The sequence below is a fragment of the Cuculus canorus genome, chromosome 2, assembly GCF_017976375.1.
Source record: "Cuculus canorus isolate bCucCan1 chromosome 2, bCucCan1.pri, whole genome shotgun sequence".
Taxonomy (NCBI): domain Eukaryota; kingdom Metazoa; phylum Chordata; class Aves; order Cuculiformes; family Cuculidae; genus Cuculus; species Cuculus canorus.
This window is the reverse complement of record NC_071402.1, coordinates 69,856,179-69,879,519: the sequence shown is the minus strand read 5'-3', so window position 1 is coordinate 69,879,519 and position 23,341 is coordinate 69,856,179. Positions and strand designations below refer to the sequence as shown.

At 41.0% G+C, this 23,341-nt stretch overlaps 1 protein-coding gene across 1 annotated transcript; it reads right to left on the bottom strand.

Moving 5' to 3' along the window:
• Positions 1-7,677: 7,677 nt before the first annotated feature.
• On the bottom strand, positions 7,678-22,399 carry FRRS1L (ferric chelate reductase 1 like). Its single transcript, XM_054060165.1, has 5 exons — positions 22,177-22,399; positions 20,151-20,235; positions 19,517-19,655; positions 15,991-16,237; positions 7,678-15,518 (listed from the first exon to the last, which is right to left on the bottom strand). Exons 1-5 carry the CDS (start codon positions 22,382-22,384, stop codon positions 15,346-15,348), a joined length of 852 nt encoding a protein of 283 aa, XP_053916140.1. The 5' UTR covers positions 22,385-22,399; the 3' UTR covers positions 7,678-15,345.
• Between the last annotated feature and the right edge of the window lie 942 nt (positions 22,400-23,341).

Genomic DNA, 23,341 nt, shown 5'->3' with positions numbered 1-23,341 from the left:
TTATCCCCTGTCACTGTTGTTCCTTCTGCATCCAGTAGGGACTGAATGTTCTCCCTAGTCCTCCTTTTCTTGTTAATGTATTTGTAGAAAGATTTTTTATTATCTTTCACAGACGTAGCCAGTTTGATTTCTAGTTGGGCCTTAGCCCTCCTGATTTTTTCCCTGGACGATCTCATTTCCTCCCTGTAGTCTACCCAAGATGCCTGTCCCTTCTTCCAAAGCTCATAGACATTCCTCTTCTTTTTGATATCTCTCAAGATCTCCCTACTCAACCAAGCTGTTGTTTTCCCCTGCCGGCTCCTTTTCCGGAACGTGGGGCTGGCTTGCTCCTGAACTGCTAGGATTTTATTTTTGAAGAGCACTCAGCCCTCGTGGGCTCCCTTGTCCTTACGGACTGTTTCCCATGGGACTTTGCTAACCAGCCTTCTGAACAGTCCAAAGTCTGCCCTCTGCAAGTTTAATGTTACTGTTTTGCTAATCCCTTTCTTCATCCCACCTAGAACTGATAACCCTATCATCTCATGATCGCTTTGTCCCAGGCGTCCTCAAACCGTCACATCCCCCACAAGGCCTTCTCTGTCCACAAACAGCAGGTCAAGGAGGGCACCCTCCCTCGTCGGCTCACTCACCAGTTGTGTGAGGAAATTGTCTTCCATGCAATCCAGGAACCTCCTAGACTGCTTCCTTTCTGCTGTACTGTACTTCCAGCAGATATCAGGAAGATCAAAGTCTCCCATGAAGACAAGAGGTAGCAATCTAGAGACTAACCCCAGCTGTTTATAGGAGAGCTCATCAGCTGCTTCTTCTTGGCTGGGTGGTCTGTAGCAGACTCCCATCACAATGTTTGCCTTCTTGTGGGCTCCTCTGATTTTAACCTATAAGCACTCAGTCCGTTCCTCACCGTAACTGAGCTCAAGGGTATCAAAGCACTCTCTAACATAGAGGGCTACACCACCTCCTCTCCTACCCTTCCTGTCCTGCCTGAAGAGTTTATACCCCCCATAGCTGCACTCCAGTTATACGAGTCATCCCACCATGTTTCCATGATGGCAACAACATCGTAGTCACCTTGCCCTACAACAGCTTCCAACTCCTCCTTCTTATTGCCCTTACTGCGTGCATTGGTGTAAATGCACTTGGGCTGGTGAACCTTCAGCCCTCATAAAGGGAATAGAGTTCATTCCCAATTGACTGGTCCTTGGAATAACTAACGCCACAGTGCCAGTTTCATCCTTACTGTCCCCAGGTATAATCGCCCCCACGTGCTCTGAGGTGATGTACTGGTGGTCCTCTCCAGCACACCATCTCTCAGTCACTGGAGTCCTACTTCCAGGCTCACTCCTAACTAGCCTGGTCTCGTCCCCCCTTCCCCTTCACATCTAGTTTAAAGCTCTATTTAAGAGCAGAGCTAGATTTTTAGTAAGGACTTTAGTTCCCCTAGGAGACAAGTGTGTCCCATCCCTAGTAAGAAAGCCTGGGGGTGGGTGGGTCACCCTATGATCAAAGAACCCAAAGCCTTTCTCCTCACGTGAGCCTCGAAGCCAGGCATTAATCAACTGTTTCTCTTTGACCTCCTGCTCCTCATTCCTTAGCGTTGGAATGGAACTAAACACTACTTGTGCCCCAGAGCGCTCCATCGTTCTCCCTAGAGTCCTGAAGTCTCTCCTGATGGCTTTCAGCTTTCTGCGCTGTATGTCATCATTACAGATTTGAAATACTACCAGAGGGTAATAATCTGTCTCTTTGACCAAGGAAGGAACTTTTCTAGTTACATCCTTCACTGATGCCCCCGGTAAGCAGCAGACCTCCTTGTGGAGCGGGTACAGTCTGCATATGGGTCCCTCTGTTCCTTTTAGAAGGGAATCCCCTAAGACAATCACTCTCCTCTTCTTATTTATGGAGGATGTTTTTGTGGTTGTCTGAGGATGGTTCAGCCTAGGGAATGTTTCTAGGCTGTGGGATCCATCTTCTTCATCCTTGGGGATGGGTTCCACCTGCAGTGGTGCATATTTGTTCCTCAGGGGGATCTTGGGGCTTGTTGTCTGGGTGGGGGGAGCAGGTTTCCTGTGCCGGGCAGGAACTTGCTGCCATTCCCCATCTTTTGTTCCCCCAACCTTACAGTTCGCAGGTGGGAGTTGCTCAGCTGCACTAACTCAAGCAGCCTGCTGATCTTGTGAGAGGGTGCTGCTCCAGTGATCCATCTCCCTCTCACATTCCCTGATGGTCCTTAGTCTATTCACCTCCTCCCTCAGATCTGCCACCAGGCAAAGGAGTTCCCACACACGAGCTCAGCTTTCACAAGTGGAGCAGAGCCAGAGGTGTAAGCTGATGTGGGAGGGGAGCACTGCCTACAGCCCAGGCTCTGGGGAGCTGCATGGACTCACTGAGGCTCTGTCTGGGTGGTAACATCCATCCTGCTCGCTGCAGCATTTGGAGTGGTTTTAATCTTCTGCCGACTTGCCACCATGGTCCATGGTCCCTTCTGGACGGCCTCCAGCCCCTCCCTGCACCCTCCCTGCTCAAACTGCCGCTCAAACTGCCCCGTTACACTAACGTGCCACACTCGTCTTCGCCATGCTCCGGGTCACCGTGCTCCCAAGGGACTCTATTTGCTAATACACACAGAGCTCCTGCAACATCTTGAATTTGTATTCCAGCAATGTCATGAGTCAAGCTTAAAGAACCAAGTAACTTTGCTGCTTTCCACTGAGAAGTCAGTTTTATTTCACAACCACTCTTCTTGGAGAACGTTTAAGTACCGTGGTGAACAACAACAATTAAAAAAACCCACCAAAACAAAAAAAAAAAACTCCACAGAATTTCAATATAATTGATAATTTTACCATGTGGAAAAGATGAGTAACTATTCTGCCATAGGACAGAATTATTCTGCCATAGGAATTAGTCCAATTCAATATGCATTTTAACATAATTGGCATTCACATGAACAGGCTTTAAGTTGAAATAAACTTGATTTTCTGGGCTTCATCTTTGACCTTCCAGGAATACTGGGTCAGCACTCAAGCCTACAGCCTTTTTCCTGTGAGGCACATGAACAAAAAGCAATATTTGTGATTCAGGCCCAAAGTTTTAACACCTTCCAGTGACAAACTATGTTTGCCCATTTCTCAGGATGCAGACTTACATTAAAAACTCTTTTAAAACAATATTGGTATGACGAGCTGTATGCTGTGAATAAAGTCCAGCATGATTAAAAACTGAAAGTAAGTTCAAGACTTGGTTCATGGCATGGTCATGCGCTCAGAGGCGTAAGTTACAGGAATTTGGGGTTTTTTTCCCCCCCTTATTTTTCCCCTCTTTTTTTTAGGATTTACATGCAAATTATGTACCTTTATGGTACTTTTGTGCCTACTAGGACTTTGGTGGAGCGTTTCTTGCATGATACAGATGTCTAAATGCTGAAATTACCCTGAGCGCAATTGTTTTAAACTTGTAAAACAGGAACACAACTGTTCATACCCAGGCTTTTAAAGCCAGAGCAATATAAAGACAAGAGACTATAGCTGAGAGCTATCCCTATAGTCATTTCAAGGAGGAAAGGTAGTGTTTTTCTCCACACACCTCCTGTACCAGCATTGCAACCTATAGCTGTAGGCAAGGCTCGGTCCAGCCAGTTTCCTAGAGCTTTTGCCTTGTGGTTCCTACTTTTACGTGCTGCAAAGCCTTTCCTGACAGTTATACACTCGTTCATGCTTATAAGTCCCTCTTGGCTCTTGCAGCTCCTTGTTTTCCATTGCTGAACAGTTCACATTTAAATTTGACAAAGCGCTTTAATTTCATGCAGTGGAGGCATTTATAGACCTACAGGTAACTTGTTTCATCCTGGCAGTGTTGAGGAGCTACAAGGAGTTGTCCATATGAGAAGCTTTTATTGCAGTTGAAAACGATACTGTCGCTCACTGCTCTTTGATCAAATAGATCTGCCTCCTGGGAGGGTGTTGAAATAGGTAACAAGCATGCATCACTACCTGAACCTTTTCTCTTTGGTTCTTGCACAGTGGAGGAATCATGCCAAAACCAGATTCTGATGGCTCATTATAATACTTTTTTTTTTTGCATTAAAATTCAACTAGCAAGTGTCAGTTAAGGTTTACGTGGGGGGGAGTTGAGAGTACAAATGCTTCTGTTAGATAAGCAGAGATGCCAGCAAATCAAATCTTCACAGGTACATCTTTATTCCTTTGATTTTTCTTAACAGACTCAGGCAGTCATGTTTTTCACAAATAGAAATTAATGTCACCTCTTTGACTTGCGTGAAGCTATAAACATGGATTTACATAAGCTGAGGATTTGGTCCCTGCTGCAGAAAATCTTCCCTTCACAATTCTGTGTTTCAATATTTGTTAAAAACAACTAAATGTATCAGAAATAAAATTAAAAAAACCACCAAACAACACATAATGCAATAATATAAAGATTTCTAACTCAAGTACTGTCACAACATGAAAATTTAAGAGCACAGGTATGACCATAAAACAATCACTAAGGTGACAGCTGAGGGAGGATGGGTGATTTTCACAGGACAAACCTCAAACTCTAAACATTTAATTCCACAACATATTTCAAATCTTAAACAAAGCCAGCTGTTAAGGCTGCAGTGATTGAAATGGTGTGTGATTTTAGATTAGACGCAAATTTAGGTATAAATTGTGCTGAAACATTGTGATTTACGCATTTTTATGGCCATAGATAAATAGTGCACTTCAGGGCCCTATACTACCAGAAATTCTCCAGCTGTCCCTAAGAATGTATTTTTGCTATTAGTATTTCCTCAAGAAGAGGGCAGCAAAGGAATGCTTTTGCGTCGATGTAGAACACATATATGGGCCTAAAACTACATGCGTTAAAATCCTCAGTGTTCTGTAGAGGGAAATATGAAATGAGCTGTTAACTAGTAAGAGAAGCTTGTAACTTATTGCTGCTGCACTAGCACCCATGATTTTGTGCACTGAACTGAAGCTTTTAAATTCCTCCTCAAGAAGATCCCAGATACGCTTAGTTTTTATTCGCTCAATGTGCGGTCAAAGCCCAAAGTTACAAGGTGTCTTAAGTGAGATACAAAAATACCAGGTACTGAGGTGGCCATGAAGCACAGGAGGCAGACAAGAGCAAATTGGTCATCATTTATACCTGAAATAACCACATGAAGTTATTAAATAACTCAGTAATGAAGCCACAAGGTGTCAGCACTGGCCTGTGTATTTAGAAAGTAACTCCTATCCCTGTATGTGAAACTTTTCTTCTATTTTAAGCCGTGTTACTGAACATTTGTGAACATTCAGTTGAGGTTAATCCCACTTCATCAATTCACCTCAGCTTAATGACAAAGTAATATTCTCTTCAGACGAATGAAAATTACTCAATGTAAATTACTATAGATTCAATAGTAGCAGGACCAAAATAAAAATATGTAATAAAAATACACAATCTGTAAACTTCATCTTTAAGATATAAATTTTATATCTTGAGGTCATCAGAATGTACCTTTGTATTTTGGGTTAAAAAAAAATTATATTTTATGCAGATTAACTACTAAATGAGATTACTCCAGATTAAACATAATTTACAAAATAGCAGTAATACGACAATGAAAACCAGCTCTTGGGAACACCAGCTCTGGTTGTACTCACTGATTACAGCAATAACTGACTTTATTGCAGAAACAATTTTGTTCAGTATCTGATATATTAAAGTTAATGGTATTATCAGCAGCTTTATACTCGAATGATTCATGGAGAAGACTGTGAATCTTATTCATTTTAAAAGGGGAATGAAATGCGTGGTAGTAAAGCAAAGCAGTCAAAAACACCAACACAAAGATGTTCTCCCAGTGGGCCAGCATGTAAAACACAGCACTCGTTAAGACGCTGGGATGAACAACACCAGGAGAGCTCCCTTGCAGGGTCAGCCCATATGGTAGTTGCGTGCATGGAACTATGGTTGGATATATAGAGATCTGAGTAACAGAAGAATATTTCGGCCTTGTCAGGTTTGGGACAAAAATGCCTTGTCAGGCTGTCAGACGTTATGTAGCACAAACAGAAAAGAATTTAAGACCCTCTACTGACTATACTTAAGGCCTCTATTGATTGTTATCAGTTGGACAGTACACAAGCAGCTAACACCCACGAGATCCATCCTTTCTTGCAGCCTGCAACTACAGGGTAGTGATACTACAAACACCACAACCAGAGCACACAGTGTAAAAAAGCAATATATTTCTTGGTGCCTTGAGCCAACTCTTCTCATTACGCTAGTAAGGAGCACTAAAATAGCTGCTCAAACCTGAGCGATTTCAGAAACTGAACCATATCTGTTTGAGAAACTCACCTACTTTTTCTTGCTGAGAATTATGGGAATTCCTCCTGTCTGTTCTCAATCTCTAATGTAATTGCATCACCACCTTTTCTGCAAAAGCCTTTTCTGACTACTTCAGGAGCTATTCCATCTGGCCAACCCATGGGGCAGTGATGACAGTAGATAAAGAACACCCAGATTTGTGATATTGGCAACTTAACTGCATCAGATAGGGTACAAAAACACAGCATATAGGTCACCACAAGAACCTCTACACTCTACTTAAAACTTCGTTAAAATACAGAAGATTACATTTATTTACAGCTTCCCTGTGATCATGATGGTGACAGGAAAAAAAATGTAACTGTAATGTAATGTGAAAGAATTGTTCAGACAGGGTAGCAGCAGAGACTTCTTTAGCCTCACAGAGACCTTTTATTCCCTTTTTATAAATGCCACACCACACATTTTCTTAGACTAAAAAGGCATTTATTATAACAGGTTTATAAACATTGTTTTCTGTCACTGTCAAATAGCTAACAAGGCTCACTGGAACACCAACATTGAGTATAAAACAGATGTTACAAAGCAATTATTTCAGAGCATGCACTGATTGTAACGTAGTTCTGCAGGTCATCATAATTCCATTATATGTATTCATCGAGTGTTATTTTTCTGAAAACACAAGTGCATAAATACACAGAAATTTGATGATTACTTCTGGACTACAAGACACCAGTTCTGTGCTCCTACCCAGCCAAGCACTCATTGACTTCACATGGATACTGGGGATTGGCATACAGAACTGAGCCTAGCATAAAGGATGCAGAACACCGCCTAACACTATAGTTGCAAGTTGCTTTTTTGTATGTTTTACCTATGTATTAGTCTTGAGAACACTGAACACAGTCCAAAGGTAGAGATGACATTTCAGGTTTGACCATTACACTTCATGTAATACAAAACAAAGTGTCAAGAGTTAACATAGTTATAACAGCCTGCTTATTTGCAAAGAGGTTAAAGCAAACCAGGATTCAGGATATATTAATCTAGAAATACCAAGGCCTACAAGGAATCTGTTTTAACCTAAACAAAACTCATGATGCTTCACATATGCTAACTAAATAAATCTGCCTAAATAATGCTGGGGACATCACACAAATATCAGGGCCCCATCATTTAATTTTTCTAATTAGTTAATAGGTTTGGAATTTAATCTCTGACTATCTGTCTCAAGACATGAATGATAATTCCAGCTTAACAGAAAATCTAGTGCAGCAATTTTTTTTCTATTTCAGTTTTTATCACTGGTTTCATATCACCAACTGTAAAAAACCTGAAAAAAAGAAATCATTTTATATGTGAAGTCAAATATTTCAAAAGCAGATATCACATTTTATATGTAAATAATAAGTTTTTTTCCCCCCTATATTTACATATGGCATCTGTGCTTCCTCTCCTATTATCCTAATACTCTACGACAGTATTGTCTTGACTTACTGAACTTATCCTCTTTTCATCTTGGCTGGGAAAGAAAGAAAGATAATACTGTAAAAAACCTAATGTGTGGTTAATTTTTGCACTGAAGAAGGTGGCAAAAGGTTAATATATAAAAGCTGGTAACATCTCAGTATTCTATATATTCTTCCATATCACTCTGCCCTCCAATAAATCAGCTAGGAGTCAGGGAACATGTAGGATTCTATGTTTTGTCTTCTTTTCTCTCTAAAGCAGAGTCTACCTTTTTGTTTTTAAACTCTCTAATATAATTCTCAAACTCACACACACACACAAATACCTTCATCAAATTTACATTGCCTAAATATTAAACCTGAGAATAATTAATAATTAATAATTAATAATTTTTCATTAGTCTAAACTTTGCAGATCACTGTTGTAAAATGTCTGCAACAATATTTTTATTCCTCAGTACACAAACTAAGTTAATTGTTCCTTTACTTAGTCTTCCATTATTACCATCTTATGAAATTGAACTGAACGTTGTCAAGCATAAAAGAGAGATGTGAAAGTAAATTAGGCAATACATTGCAATTACCATTTGCCATAAAACAGTCTCTGTCCTCAGTAGCCATTGGAACCATAAAAGATTTGCAGCTGCTCGGCGCTTTTGAAAAATCCAATTAATTCTTTAAAAATGTAAAAATGAATTTAAGCAAGCATAATTTAAAAACAGCTCAGAAAAGTACTGCTATCAGGTAATTCTGTAATGCTTTAGTCTATAAAGAGTGCAAGATTTTTAAAGAGAGTTTCTTAAGAGTACCACATAAAAGCTCACCTTGTAAGGGCATTCCTAAGTAGCCTCTGATTACAGATCAAAAGTAGCCTAGATGGAGCAGCAGCTGTTCTAACATAGCGTCTGTGATGTTTTGCACGTATTCCAACCTCACATGGTTTGAAAGAGCATTCTTACTTAGAGACAAAATGCAGAAGTGGGGCAAAAGAACAGTTGTGAGTGACTACGAAGGTCTGTCAGGGGAAGTTCAGATTGGACATTAGGAAAATGTTCTTCACCGCGAGGATGTTTGGTCACTGGAACAGGCTCTTCAGGGAAGCGATCATGGCACCAAGTCTGACAGAATTCTAGGAGCATCTAGACGAAGTTTAGCCATATGGCTTCATTGCAGGCAGTCCGGCTGGGAGCAAGGAGTTGGACTCAACAATCCTTATAGGTCCCTTCCAACTTGAAATATTCTGAGTCTATGAGTGCAATTCAAACTACTTAGCAATGAAAGAAAAGAAAAAAAACAACCTGCCCTTTTCCTTACAGCAGATTCACTGTTACTGCCAACTCAAATCACAGATTTTCAAAGAAAGTAATGTCTTTCCAGTTTGATTTTTCACACCTATCAGCTCCACAAGCTGCACACGTCCTCCTCGACATTTCAAAATTACACTGGTTTTGCCTAACAATCTGAGCCCAAATTAGATGAGTTAAATAACCAAGTTCAAGTATACATAATTTTACCAAACCGACTATAAAAATCAAAATACAAAAAGGAAGTTACCTAAATGATTATTTCATACTAATAAAATAGGTTTAGAAAAGGAAAGTTTACCTAGCTCTTACTTTGTATCTGCAAAAATCAGATACTTTGACATATAAATTACACAGAAGTAATTAGATACAGAAAAAGATGTGGCAAGAAGTTGACATATCATCAATAAATAGAAGAGATGTAGAGCCTCCATCTTTTGATATTCCTGCTGCTCCAGCAGTAGTTTGTAAAATGGCCAGTGAGCAGGTACAGAGGCAGCAGCCAACTGTCACTACTGTCTACAGGGTCTTGACAGGTTCTCATACTTCCAAAGGCAAGTTTGATCCTCTAGCTCTTACCTTGGAGTTTCATGGGAGTACACATCTTGAGGCACAATCCGATCTTCTGCCCACACTGGCCCTTATACTGGTAGAACTTGCATAAAAGCTAACTTCTCATTGAAGTCAATTCTCTTCCTTCTAGTCACATCAAGTAATATTTGCTTGTGATTAAAAGTAACAGGTATGCTCTGCCACATGTAAACTCATGCAAAAACAGGACATATGCCAAAACCACTAGCTCTTCCTTGTGATTCAGCCTTACCACTAGTCTTTCTGCTCCTCTATCCCAAACTGTTTGAGGTCACCTATGCCTTGCTGTATAGTATTCAAGCAGATCACTTTGACTATTCATTACACATTGTGGAGTCAGGGCTGAAAAGGAGGGGGCCAATTCACGCAAGTTATGTACATACACAGGCCCATGAAGCACTGAAACAATGGTAATAGGTATTTTTCTGCTTCTATCATAAATCTAAGACTCTAGACCAGTTCTACCTCATATAACTGGTATAACTCATATAACTCAGCACTCTCAAAAACAGGTATCTCTGAAAACAAGTGATATTAGACTTCTTGTAAATCTGTAAAATACATGCTTCCTTCTCTTAAAGCTATTACCCAACACTTTTCTTTGAGGAAACTATTTGAAGATGCTAAATAAAGGGGGGAGGCATAAACCCACTTCACTGGGTGGCCAAACCATCAAAACCACAGAGTCACGAAATGGAATTTAATGCTAGTAAAAGTTACGAAGCTTGCATATAAGCTTTAATTCTGCCTATACAGTACAGCATAGTGAAAACTTCCATTGGTCTCAGAAGAGATGAAACAGACCAGACAGAGGGTCTGTTCCCCAAAAGGAGAATAATTTGCTTCTTTGTAAATGCCTGATGTGTTGGAGGGATGGGAAAATAAGAAAAAAACAGACAAAAACCAGGCAGATGCGTCTCTTCCCTTTCCCTTACTCTTAGAACAGTCATTTACTTACAGGTAACTGGAGTGTCATCAATGACACAGGTTTCGAATTGTGACCTGGATAACCAGGAAGACAGCTGTGTGTCAGTCCACCTTACCCACTAACTCCTCTTCACAGCTGGACTAGGATTTCTCGGGATCACCTCAAGAAACAGCATAAGGCAGCTGTGGAAAAGGGGACAGGATGCAGGCCACTGACAAGGAGCACAGTACTTTTCAGAGGACGACTAGGCATAAAAACTCACAGTAAAAACACCATCCGCAGTTTGGTAAAAGAAGATAGACGTATTTAAGGGATTTGGTGCAGGCTGAGTTGTGCTGTTCGTTATTTCCATTTTGCAGTAGCCACTGAGCATATGGAAGTACTTGCAGGACTCCTCTTCTTGGTTCAGACCCAGGATATGGTGCTCCAAGCCAGCTTCAAAACTGCTGCTTGGGTTTACTAATATACACGACACTCCAGTCATTCTCTAACCCCTGCATTGAAGACTGGAAAGGTCAGTGACAAATAAAACTTTGATAACTTTTAACCCAATCTGGGGGTTTCTTCAGATTAGGAAAACTACAAGTGTTTATTTTCTTCTTGTCCAAGTATTTAAAAATCAATCAAGAAGGACAAGAAGGCCACAGAGGGATTTCAAACTTTTCTCATCAATATGTTCTCTTTCAAACCCAGAGTATTTCCCTTACAATAACAGAATTCTCAAGACAGCACCATCCAGTATCCATTGAAATCATCAAATCAGATAGGCATTTGGGGGGTGGGGGGTGAATTATTATGTGGGAGTATCTCACCTATGCATAAAAATACATATAGCTATTTTATTACAGTGAATTAAACAAAAACATTACAACTGCTTTTCCTTGCCACTTATTTTTCTCTCTCTCCTATCCCACTTTTTATTAATGTGATTTTAAGCCTAGCTTACTATTTGTAGCAGCGTACCAGTCAGACATTACAGTCAAAAACATAAGGACCCTTTGCAATACCGTCACAAATATAAGTAGCTGATTTCACTTCCACCTGACTTACAAAAAAAGTATAAAACATTCTAGATAAGATGGGCAGAGTAAGGAAAGGGTGGTGATATGGTTAATGTATTGCAATGGTGAGCAATGGTCACAACTAAATTTTGCTCTACATGGAAGGAGCATATTCAAGGACATTAACTGAAGCCCTAAGATCTTTGCCAGTACTATCTTTGTAATTAATAATCAAAGTTAAATTTCCAAAGGACACCAAACTCTAAACAGGCACTTTCTAAACTCTATGCATCTGTGTCAGGTCACCCTGCAGCAAGTAATTCTCAAAATAAAAGTACTTTGAAAATGTGTTCGGTAACAGCTGCTTGCTAGTAGTCACCATAAGGGAACTAAAAATTAATTTGATTTATAGAAGGAAATGTCTGCTTTTCTTTCTGAGGGAGACATTTTCCTTTGGTTGGTGTTGATACCTGCTAATTAGAGAAATCCAACAAACTATCTGCCATGTCATAAACACTTAAAAATTACTTTGAAGAAAGTTAATTTGTAGTAACTTTGTGTAGCATGGATCAATTCTACTTTTCCATGTTAAAAAGAAAAAAACATATGAAAACCAGAAAACCTTCCATGACGTCACTATGCCCACTCAAATGTTAAGACTTACGAAGTATCATACAAAGTTAAGTACTACTGATAAAGCCTCCTCATTTCTCTTATGCCCATTTTGTTCTCATATTTCTTCCCAACTACTAGTTTCCAAGCACCCACACCTTTCTTTGCCTACTTAACTCTCCCATTCCTGCTTTTCCCAATCTGAAGAGCACCTCTCAGATAAAATGCCACAAGACAGCAAACTTCTTTCACTAAAAGAAACTTACCCCAACCCCTGCTTCTAACCTGCCACAGCTATTCTGAGCTCTCCTTAAACTTTCGTCTATTTGACCTCTGCTACGAGCAAAGTGTTCAAAGCTGGATTTATGGTTTTTGATACCTGGGAAGTAGTATGCAAAATTTTGGAATAGTTTATTAATGAATAATAATAAAGCTAAACTCAACCATCAGTTGAAATGTAAATAATAGATTGCTTGACTGCTTGTTGTGGGCTTCTGTTTCCTCTCATTTGATTAAAAACACATAATTAGTGATAGTTAAGTATTTTGAAGCTTGTGTGAGTTTTTTAAAAAAGTGCAGGTTTCTGCCAATGCTTCAAAAAAGAACATACAACAAAACCCACCAGACAGCACACTTAACAAGCAACCTGAAAAGGGAAATAAACTTACTTTTACCCTAACTGAGAACGTGCATAATGCAGCTGAAGACTGAAGCAGTTTATACTTTGCAGTGGACATATACTGTCCGCCACAAAAACCAGCTGTGCCTCTACTCTGCATTTGCTATTGCTTTAGAGCCTGAACTTTAAACACAGCTGATTCCACGTAAGTGGAAAGCAGGTTTAAGGGTGTTGCATGTTTACTTTCATATTATAATTGTCATCTTTACTGTACCTCCATGCTTGGACCCAGCCAGCTATCCTAAATCTAGCACTGTACTATAGAAGAAAAGAGGAGCCAAAATGGGTTTTTCTCCTACTTCAATACCTTTAAATGATTAGATTAGCCCTTTAGCCAGTAATCAGGTAAATACCTGAAACTAAAACAGTAAATACAAGGCCATAAACTAAAGCAACCCTGAGGCTACTTAAAATAGCTGTAATCTCTGAGAAGGAACTGCAGTACTTCAGCTATCACAGCTGCATATAAATTAGCACAAAGGAAAAAGAATTTGCCCTAATCATTTCTTCACCTGGTTGCTGAATACCGAACTCATTATTCAAGGCTTCAAGCCCCTGCTTCAGCCAATCTTAAGTCTTAGTTTCACAGCCACGATAGAACAAAGCCAGTCTTCCTCATTAAGTGGTCTCCACTATGTATATCATCAAATGATGAGTAGATTATTCAACTTGGGAAAGGTAATTTATTCTACGTAAAGCTATTATATGTATTTTCAAAGTTCACTTCATTCTGAATTTCTCTCCGCCCTCTTGAACTTAATCCAGCAATTTTAAGTGAGCAAAGTCTTAAAGACATCAATGAAAACGCATATTACTAAGCAATCTTTCTTCTGAAATAGGGATAAAGTGTGATGGAGAGAAATTCCTTTTCAAAACTAGATAATATACTAATATGCTATAAGCATAGGTTTGAAGAATGCAGAAAGTGAAAAAAAAGATTGTCTAAGAACTTCAGTCCATGAATAACAATGCTAATCCAGCAAGGGTAGTGAATGCTCTTCACTCTATGCAGCAAGGACAATAGAAAGAAGGTCCATCGTATCCTTTACCAGATCCTATGTTACAGAGTCCTCAAGCATACTACATCAGGTAGAACTTTGATACAATTTAAATTTTAATTCTATTTAAAGAGAATTTTAATGCAAGTTAGAACCTTACCTAAGCACTCATATACATATGTCATACACTTCCTATTATGTGAAGAATGTAAATTCTCCACAAGAAATCAAAGTTTTTCATATTATTCTGTGGCTCATAAATACATTTTGACTTTCCATTTTGGTAATATTTAGCTTTCATCTTTGTAATATTTATTGGTGATAGAAAAAAATGCTATATTTTCTTTTTATCTCATCTTTTCCCACAGTAACTACATTTTAGCAATGGTTTGATGAAACCAAAGATGCTGCTTTTCTTATCCCTATCTTTCCTTACAAATAATCTCAATTATATTTTCATTTATTTGTAAGTTAACACTAGCTGCCCATATTCATATTTAACATGAATGGGATATACAGGCATAAAACACAGAAAACCAGATTACTTCATGCTACTACACAACGGCTTAAAAACATATTTACATGTCAGCAATATTACTGTTTTTTCATAAAAAGAAAAAGAATTATTTAATCTATTGGGAGGACGTCCTATGGCTTGTTGGGAACTTCTGTATCCTCTATGTTTTACACCTGTTCTGCCTGTGTATGGAGAATTTACATTACTTGATTGCCCCTGTATCAATAACTTTATACCTTACTCATAAAAGAAGTGGCTATTTCTTTCAAGAAGGCTGTTGAAACACCACCGTTATGAAGACATTCATCACCTCTTTTCTATTCAATAATAAGTCACATTAATGCTTGATTATGCAGGTTTAGTTTTGGAAAGTGCCAGAGTAAGTAAACTTTTATAAATATCAAAAAAGAAAGGGAGAACTGTCGATTATTGAAGGGCAGATTTTATATTGCTGTGTCGGTATTCAGATCTTAAGTTCTGAAACTATACCTGGAGTCATTCTGTCTCCTCCAGAAGTACCAACCAGCATTCTAATATTTTCCCAAATTTGCTTTTTGGAAGCAATTTGGAAGGCAATGTTGTTATTTGATAAGATGTTCATCATCAAATTCACCTAAATACCCATACAGACACCCCCCCCAAAGCACACATATGCACACACACGCATTGATTTTACAAAAGTAAGTAGTCACAACACTGAAAATATTCTCCTATGTGTTCACTGATTATTCTAAAATGATTTTTCCCCACTCTGCCACTCAAAGCAGATGGTTATTTCATTCTTCTGAGAAGCTAACTATGTTCAAAAGCAGCTAGATGATGGTGATGATGTGATATAAATCCCAATACAAAAATGCATCGTCCATCTGTATAGCTGTCCATCCTGAGAAACTTCCACTGACAAATTCTTGGTATTTTCCATCAGTCATGGGGTTCCCATCAATAAATAGAAGGTCAGTGCAACAATGAGGAGCAAGCAGAATGGAGAAGAGAAGGTCTGATAGGCAGCTGATGGCATGAAAATGTCTTCATACTTGTAAATACTGACAACACGCTCTGATACCGGTGGTGAGTCTATATCATGACGAGTTATAGAACCTTTAATAGGTAAGGGCAGAAAGAAATAATGTCAGATGCTTTTTTTTTTTGCTATAACCAAATAAACAGGTAGAAAGCCAGGTAATTGTCAAACCTACAGCAGCATGCAAGATTACACTGTCAGTGAGTAGGGTCATTTCTCTGCTTTCTGAAATTAAACTCCTGCATAAACCAAATGAAATTCATGTAAACAATAAACATCCTTCAGAGGAATTCAGAACTTTTAGTCATGAAAGAATTCTAAATTTAGCTTTTGGAAGTAAGAATAATAACTATGTAGTCAGGAAAACACAACATGTAGGACTGTTATTTATCCCGTCTTCCTTCTTATCTGTTTTTCAGCCTCATGCTGCCACAATTTTAGTTCATTAAAGAAAGGGGCGCGGGGGCTGTCTAGTAAGAATAATGTAATTGAAAGACATTTATCAATCTTGGCACCTGAGTTCTGTTGACAACACAGAAATCAACTTACCCTGAATTGCTGGACCCCAAGCAAACAGATAGTACCAACTCAAGTGCAGATCTACAATGGTTTCTTCTCGGGGAACATATACAGGACGCTTGAATCGACATGTTACACGATTGTTTTCAAAAACCCCTTCTTCATCTCTAGCAGGATTCCTCTGGATTTCTTTAGCCCACTGACCGACATTATAAAAGTGCTGTATTCGGACCCTTCCATTATCATCATGAACACAAGCCATGACATCATCTCCTCCCTACATGGTAAAAACATGTTAGTAGAAGGAAAACAATAGTTTCACAAACCTGTTCATTTATTTATGTAATTTTAATTACTAAAAATGATTACTGGGGCTTTCACTCCCTTTTTCAAAGTTACATACACAGAAATGTTTGTTTCCCTGACAATGTGTCAATCAACCTGATGGAACAGCACAAAGTCGATAGTAATATTTACTTACTCTTACTATCTCTGAATGCTCTTCTGGATCTTTCTGAGAGTTATTTTGCTTAACACATATAAGATATTTGTAAGGCATGATATCACCCCGATGTCACCCAACTAATTGATCTGTGGAAGGCTGTTTTCTTTTGTAATTTGTTCTGGGATCCTGTTTCATAAAAACTGACAGTCCTGAATCCTTGACGTGTACAAAATCCACTGCACAAAATCACTGACAGAAATCCAATATAATTTAGTAAATTAGGGGAGATTAATTTACTAAATCTGGACAAATAATAGTATAAATTGAGGTGTGTGTTTTCTAATGTCTTTTCATGTTCACTTAAGGGGATATCGCTACTTTTATCTCTCAAGAGAAAATAAAAAACGTTCAGCACGTAGTAACAGAATATAGAACACCATAAGATACAAAAAGAGAGTAATAAATATGTCCTTCTTCACATAGCATAAACAGCCACTAAGCATTACAATCAAGCAAAGAAATAACGGACAGAAGGAAGTGTAAGACAATTGTTTGTAGAAGTCATTCATAGAAATATTAAGCCAGTTGCTACAACAGTTACTCACGGTCACTGCCAAAGTGATAGGGCAGTGTTATCACTAAGGGACTAGCATTAATTTTAGAAGTACTATCTCACAGAAGCCTTAGAACCATTAAAACACTGTGCAAGTTGTATGAATGGCATTTTACTAAAGACCACTATCTCACAGGTATCTGTGTCATATTAAATACAGGTCCTGTTCCTCCACCGCTAATCTTTCTGATATGTCATGCCGATAATAGACAAAGATGCTCACTAGCGTTATCATCTCTGAGTTCTTTGTTACAGGGAAAGGAGAAAAAAAGGGTGCAGTTCAGCTGTCTGGCAATATTGCTATATGGATTTGCAAAAGATGTGCCAAAAGTGAGGGAAAAAGAGGACAACTAAGTAAAACACATGCTTGAAAAGTTTCTGCATCTCAGTTCTGCTGCAGTCGACCTTTCCAGTTTCCATCTTGAACCTATCTTTGCTCTCCATAACTTATTTTCCAAGTTTAATTTTCATACATCTGAGTACAAATCCCTCATTTTTAAGTACTGAGGCAAAAATAAAGCTGGTTTCACATGGAAAAAGATAAAAAAAAGAAAGAAAACCCCCATTCTCAGTTAATAGAATAACATCACAAAATACTGCCTAAGCACAAAAGCCTGCAAGTGGAAAATCATAAAGCTATTTGAGACAAAGAAATAGGTCACAGGACTTAAAAAAATCTATTTAGGACAGAAAATACATTTTTTTTTCCAGAACTTCCGTAGCTATCCAGGCCACACCACTTTGATTGGGGCCTCCAAGGCACAGCCCACTTCTCATAGCCAAGCTGTTTTGACCAAGAGTCATTTTACCATTACAGTCTCTGTATCCCAGGACACCAAAAAATCCTGTGAGTTATGACAAAGAACGAGGTCAGCAGGGGAACAAGTGAGGAAGACAAATGCTATCCAGTTCAGTTCAGCTGACTGACAGGCATTAGTTTACATATGTAGCAAATGTGGAAGCAAACCCTTTTACTATATACTTTATTCTTCCTATTGGAAGGAGAAACTTACCACGCTGTTTGGTGTGCCTGGGCTGGTAAGACGCAGGTAGTGGGATCTACTGCAGGTATTTCAGAGTTACAAACTGATAACAGGATCTCTGATAGCTTAGGGCCACATACTTAAAGGTGATGAGCTGCTTGGAAGACTCTGTTGAGTACGTGCATTGGTAGGCATGCAAACTCTTCCCAATATTTTCCTGATAAACCACTCCTCACAACATTAAATGTGAACTGATTCGTATGATATGAACTGTACTTTATGATACAAAAGACTGCCAGCTTTATTGTGTTTATTTACAGTATCATATTAAAACATATATTGCAATGAGTGAAAACCACCTGCCATCACATATTCTTTCTGTTTCTCATTTTGGGTCTGATAAAAAAGTTATTCAGTCCATGCAAGTCTTGCCACTGATTTTTGTGAGTCCTAGCCTAGGACTTCTATATTCCATATTTCTTTCAGACTACTGCTTACAACTATACAAGAAACGTCCCTGCTCTCTGAGTTGTGATTTAGGATTTACGCTCAGTATTTTATTTGTGGAGTGTTTCTGCATATGAACACCAACATTATGAACTGCATTTTAATCCTAAACATTTTACCACAGATCAGAGACAAGACATGTCTGCATTAGTCATCTGTTGCTCAGATTTTTTTTAAGTCTGTACAGTATATGTTTGCTCCTGTTTTGCTCATCCAGACACAATGAAAAATGAAGCTTTCGAATGAAAATATAAGTACAGTGATAAGCATAAAACCAATTAAATAAAATCCAAGACAGACTGAAGAAGAAATCTTGACAAGATTGCTTTCTAGAGCATGTTTAAATTTGCAGTAATCATTTTGTCGCTCATTTGTGGCTTCCCCGGGACAACACACAGATACAAAAAACCTCAAAAATATTTCCAAAGTTGAATAGTAAAAGCTATATTCATATCACTGAAAGTCAGTTGATTTACTGAAGAATAAAATTATCTGCTACTTAGTTTCTGATGTGCCTTTTGGCCAAAGAACACTGCCATGAAGCATTGACAGGACCTTTTCATGTGAACTAGCTTACCCGTGAGGGCTTTTCTAATACAAAAGCAAAGAGCTAATAACATTGAGAGCTTGACTGAAATAGCATTATAATTCTCAGTGAATCATAGAATGGTTTGGGTTGGAAGAGACCTTAAAGATCATCCAGTTCCAAACCCCCCTACTATGGTCAGCGAACACCTTCCAACTAGATCAGGTTGCTCATAGCCTCATCCCAGCTGGTCTTGAACACTTCCAGAAGAAGGGGAAAGACATGTTAGGAAGGATGAGTCAGTTTTCTGGGAGGCAGTAGGTCTAGTTTCTCCTCCCTGCCTGCTTATCAAAAGGTGCTTTGTTTTCAGCAAGTCAGTTTTAACTCACATGCTCTGTTTGTGACACATCAAATCTATATCACTTGTATAATAGTACATAAAAGAGTACACTTTTCCACATGAAGAACTGTACATATCTTACCATTTTCTTGTCTGAGGAAAATCCCACTGCCACCCAGCCATCAGTATCGGCACTCAGCTCAAATTCAACATCAGCTCCAATTCTACGGTAACTTAGAAAGTAGTCACAAGTCTCTGCATTGCATCCAGGTTTACCGTACCTAAATGAATTGCAAATACATGTAACTTTTCCTTGCAATTCCCTGTTATGGAACTTAAATAAGTTTCTGCAAGAAAAAAACTAAAAGAAAGCATTTTGGTATAATGGCAGTAAAACATTATATTATGCTATACACAAAGTATCATTAATTAAATCTTTGCAATTATTACTCTTCTAGTGGAAGGAAGTATAGTATTTAAACAGTATGGCAAGCAATTAATTACAGACTGCATTACTCTGTTGACCTTCCTAGCCCTGGCTGTGTAAGCGCTTCATGAAAATACAAGAAATACTAAATAATTTCACGACCATTACTATGACGTATATTCTTAAATAACATAGTTTCTTCAAATAATACAGTCCATAACTAAAAAGCACATTCTTAAATAATAAACTTCTATGAAAATGAATAAAGAACATCTACCAAAGTCTCTAATGCAATTAGCCAGCATTTGCGAACATCATAAAGATATCTGCACTCTTATTGCAGACTGACCTGAAGCATCCCTTGGTTTTTCCACAGTCATCCACTCTGATTTTTGCAAAAGGATCCACAGGAGGAGCAGTAGGGAAAGGGTAACCTGTGTAATAAGAATAAATCATTACTAAATAAATAACAAGGAATAAAAAGCAATACTACTAAAGAGGAAGGTTTCCAAGAGCATTTACTTTGGCTTCTGATAACTGGGCTGTTCAGATGAGGGACTACTTTGTCACATACACAATCCCTTGCTCAGATGGTCCTGGATGCAGGTACCAAGGTAACACTGGTAAGTGAAAACAAAAGTCTTCTCAGGTTTCCTACATTTGTCAAGAAGGGAGAAGGATGCTTGATCAGGCTTTGCTACAGCAAGGGCAAAAGTTAACTTAAGGGAGCAGGCACACAAAGCAGTGAAGTCAACTAACAGTTAGGGATTTCCACTCAGCTATCTCATTGTCCACTCTCAGTGCCACTCAGCTATCTCACTGTCCACTCTTAGTGCCCTCAAGATATCTGCAAGGGAACTAAATCTGACTCCTTAACTATAAACAACAGTTTTAAGCATAAATTCAGGACACCAGATCTCTCGGAAAGAATACTGAAAGGACCCTATGATACATCCTCCATAACAAGTAAAATAAAGTATGCAGAGAATTAAAAGGCAAGAGTATAAAGATGGGTCATTGCCTGCAGTGATGACCTGCAATTACATGTGAAGTAATACCCAGAAAAGACACAACGAAAGCCATGACTCCAAACAATCCGTGTTTCCTGCACGACAGCGTGAACACTTGCAAACAGACTTTTTAAGTCTTGGCTTTTAGAAGTTTGTGTCTGTGGCATGAACACAGATACTTTAATAGGATGTTCTTTTATTTAGTCAACTGGAAACCAAATGGCCAGTTGTGAAACTACAGAGTCCTCTGAAAGTGCTTCATCGAATAGGAAACAAACACTGCAGTGAGGTACAGCATCTACGAACAGTTAACCCACACAACTTTAGGCATCTGGGAGTCCTGATTCGCTTTCCTAGATTTCTGACAATGCCAGTGGGGAAAGAAAGCATGCTGTAAACTGCAAACTATAGCCTCCGTTAAGTGGATCGGGGGCCTGGGTGAATTACCTAGCATAAGCACACAAATCTGGCAAAATTTTACTGCAGCATCCCCAAGAGACTGGTCACAAGGTGCCCTGTCTTCTCACTTCCTCCTTTTATTTTTTTCCCCCCCAAATATATCAAACAACCAGTTTTCAACGCAGCCTCCCCACAAAATTGGAGTTTTAACATCCAGTCATTTATAACTCAAAACAAGAAACCCATAAGACCCAGATGCAACCACAACGTGCCTTAGCACTCAACACATCACACGGCATTTAGAAAACCACAAAAAAACCCCAGAACTCCTTCTCAGTTAGCAGCCCAGAAAGCTTTCCACAAGCAGGTGTGCACCTTGGAAGGCGAGCCACCGCCAGCCTGCCCCGCTCAGCGGGATGGGGACGGGGACAGCGATGGGGACGGGGAGAGAGATGAGGACAATCACGGGACAGGGATGGGGATGGATGTTGGGGCAGAGATAGGGGCAATCCCGGGGCAGGGACGGGGGCGATCCCGGGGCTAGGACAAGGGCGATCTCAGGACCAGGGACGGGGATGATCCCGGGGCAGGGATGCGGTCGAATCCCGGGCAGGGATGGGGCCGATCCCGCGGCAGGGATGCGGACAGGGACGATCCCGGGCAAGAATGCGGGCGATCCCGGGCAGGGATGCGGTTGCTCCCCGGGCAGGGATACGGGCGATCCGGGCAGCGATGGGGCCGATCCCGGGGGCAGGATGCGGCCGATCTCGGGGGCATGATAGGGCCGATCCCTGGCAGGGATGGGGCCGATCCCGGGCAGGGACGCCGCCGCCTCCCGGCTCGCGGCTCGGCAGCGCTGCCGTCCCGGTGCGGAAGATGGCGGCGGGCGCTGGCCTTTGTGCTGAACGCCTCCGCCCCGACCCGCGAAGCTGCCCCCCCGGCCCGCGCTCCCCGCGGCCGCCGCACCCTCCTCGGAGAGGTAGCGCAGGTCGTAGAACTCGTTGGCGAAGGTGCCGTACGAGGAGTCGTGGTGGGGCCGCGCCGCCTCCTCGCCTTGCTCGCCGCCGCCCGCCTCCCGCCGCCCGCCGCCCTCCTCTGCGGGGCTGGCGGCCGAGCCGGCCAGCAGCAGCAGCAGCACCAACCCCCGCCCGGCGCCGCGGCTCCGCTCCGCCATGGCCGCTCCGAGCGGGGGCGGCGCGGCGCGGGGGGACCGGCCCCGGGGACGGGCGGGGCGGGGGACGGGGGAGATGGGAGCGTGGCAGCCCTCAGCGTTGCGGCTGTGCACTGTGCATGGGGGCTGTGTGCGTGGGAGATGGGAGCATGGGAGCCCTTAAGCGTTGCAGATGTGCATTGTGCGTGGGAGCCGTGTGCGTGGGAGATGTGAGCGTGGGAGCCGTGAGCATTGCAACTGTGCGCTGTGCGTGGGAGCCGTGTGCGTCGGACGTGGGACCCCTAAGTGTTGCAGCTGTGTGCTGCGTATGGGAGCTGGGCGCGTGGGAACCGTGTGTGTGGGAGCCGTGTGCTGTGCGTGGCAGCCGTGTGTGGGAGATGGGAGCATGGGAGCCATGAGCGTTGCAGCTGTGCATGGGAGCTGTGTGCTTAGGAAACGTTTGTGTGGAAGCCATGTACTGTGCGTGAGAGCAGTGCGCATCCGAGCCATGTGTGTGGGTGTTGTGTGTGTGTGAGAGACGTGTTCATGGGCTATTTGAGCATGGGAGCATTGAGCGCTGCAGCTGTGCACTGTGCATGGGAGCCGTGTGCTTGGGAACCCTGTGTTCAGGAGCTGTGTGCATGGGCCTTGTGTGTGTGAGAGCCATTTTCTTGGGAGATGTGAACATGGGAGCCTTGAGCGTTGCAGCTGTGGACTGTGCATGGGAGCTGTCTTGGGAACCATGTGTGTGTGCGCCATGTTCATGGGCCGTGTGTGTGTGTTTGTGAGTTATGTTCATGGGAGATGTGAGCATGGGAGCCTTGCAGCTGTACACTGTGCATGGTAGTCATATCTGTGGGAGCTGTGTGTTGTGCATGGGAGCCATGTGTGTGGGAGGTCGGAGCGTGGGAGCCTTGAGTGTTGCAGCTGTGCACTGTGCGTGGGAGCCATGTGCTTGGGAACCATGTGCATGGGAGTCAA

Excerpts from the sequence above, each read along its gene's own strand:
- FRRS1L (XM_054060165.1), bottom strand. The coding sequence starts at position 22,384 with ATGGCGGAGCGGAGCCGCGGCGCCGGGCGGGGGTTGGTGCTGCTGCTG. Across the intron at positions 19,656-20,150 it reads AAAACCAAGGGATGCTTCAG|GTACGGTAAACCTGGATGCA; the intron begins GTCAGTCTGCAA and ends CAATTCATTTAG. Across the intron at positions 15,519-15,990 it reads TTGGGGTCCAGCAATTCAGG|GTTCTATAACTCGTCATGAT; the intron begins GTAAGTTGATTT and ends TACCTATTAAAG.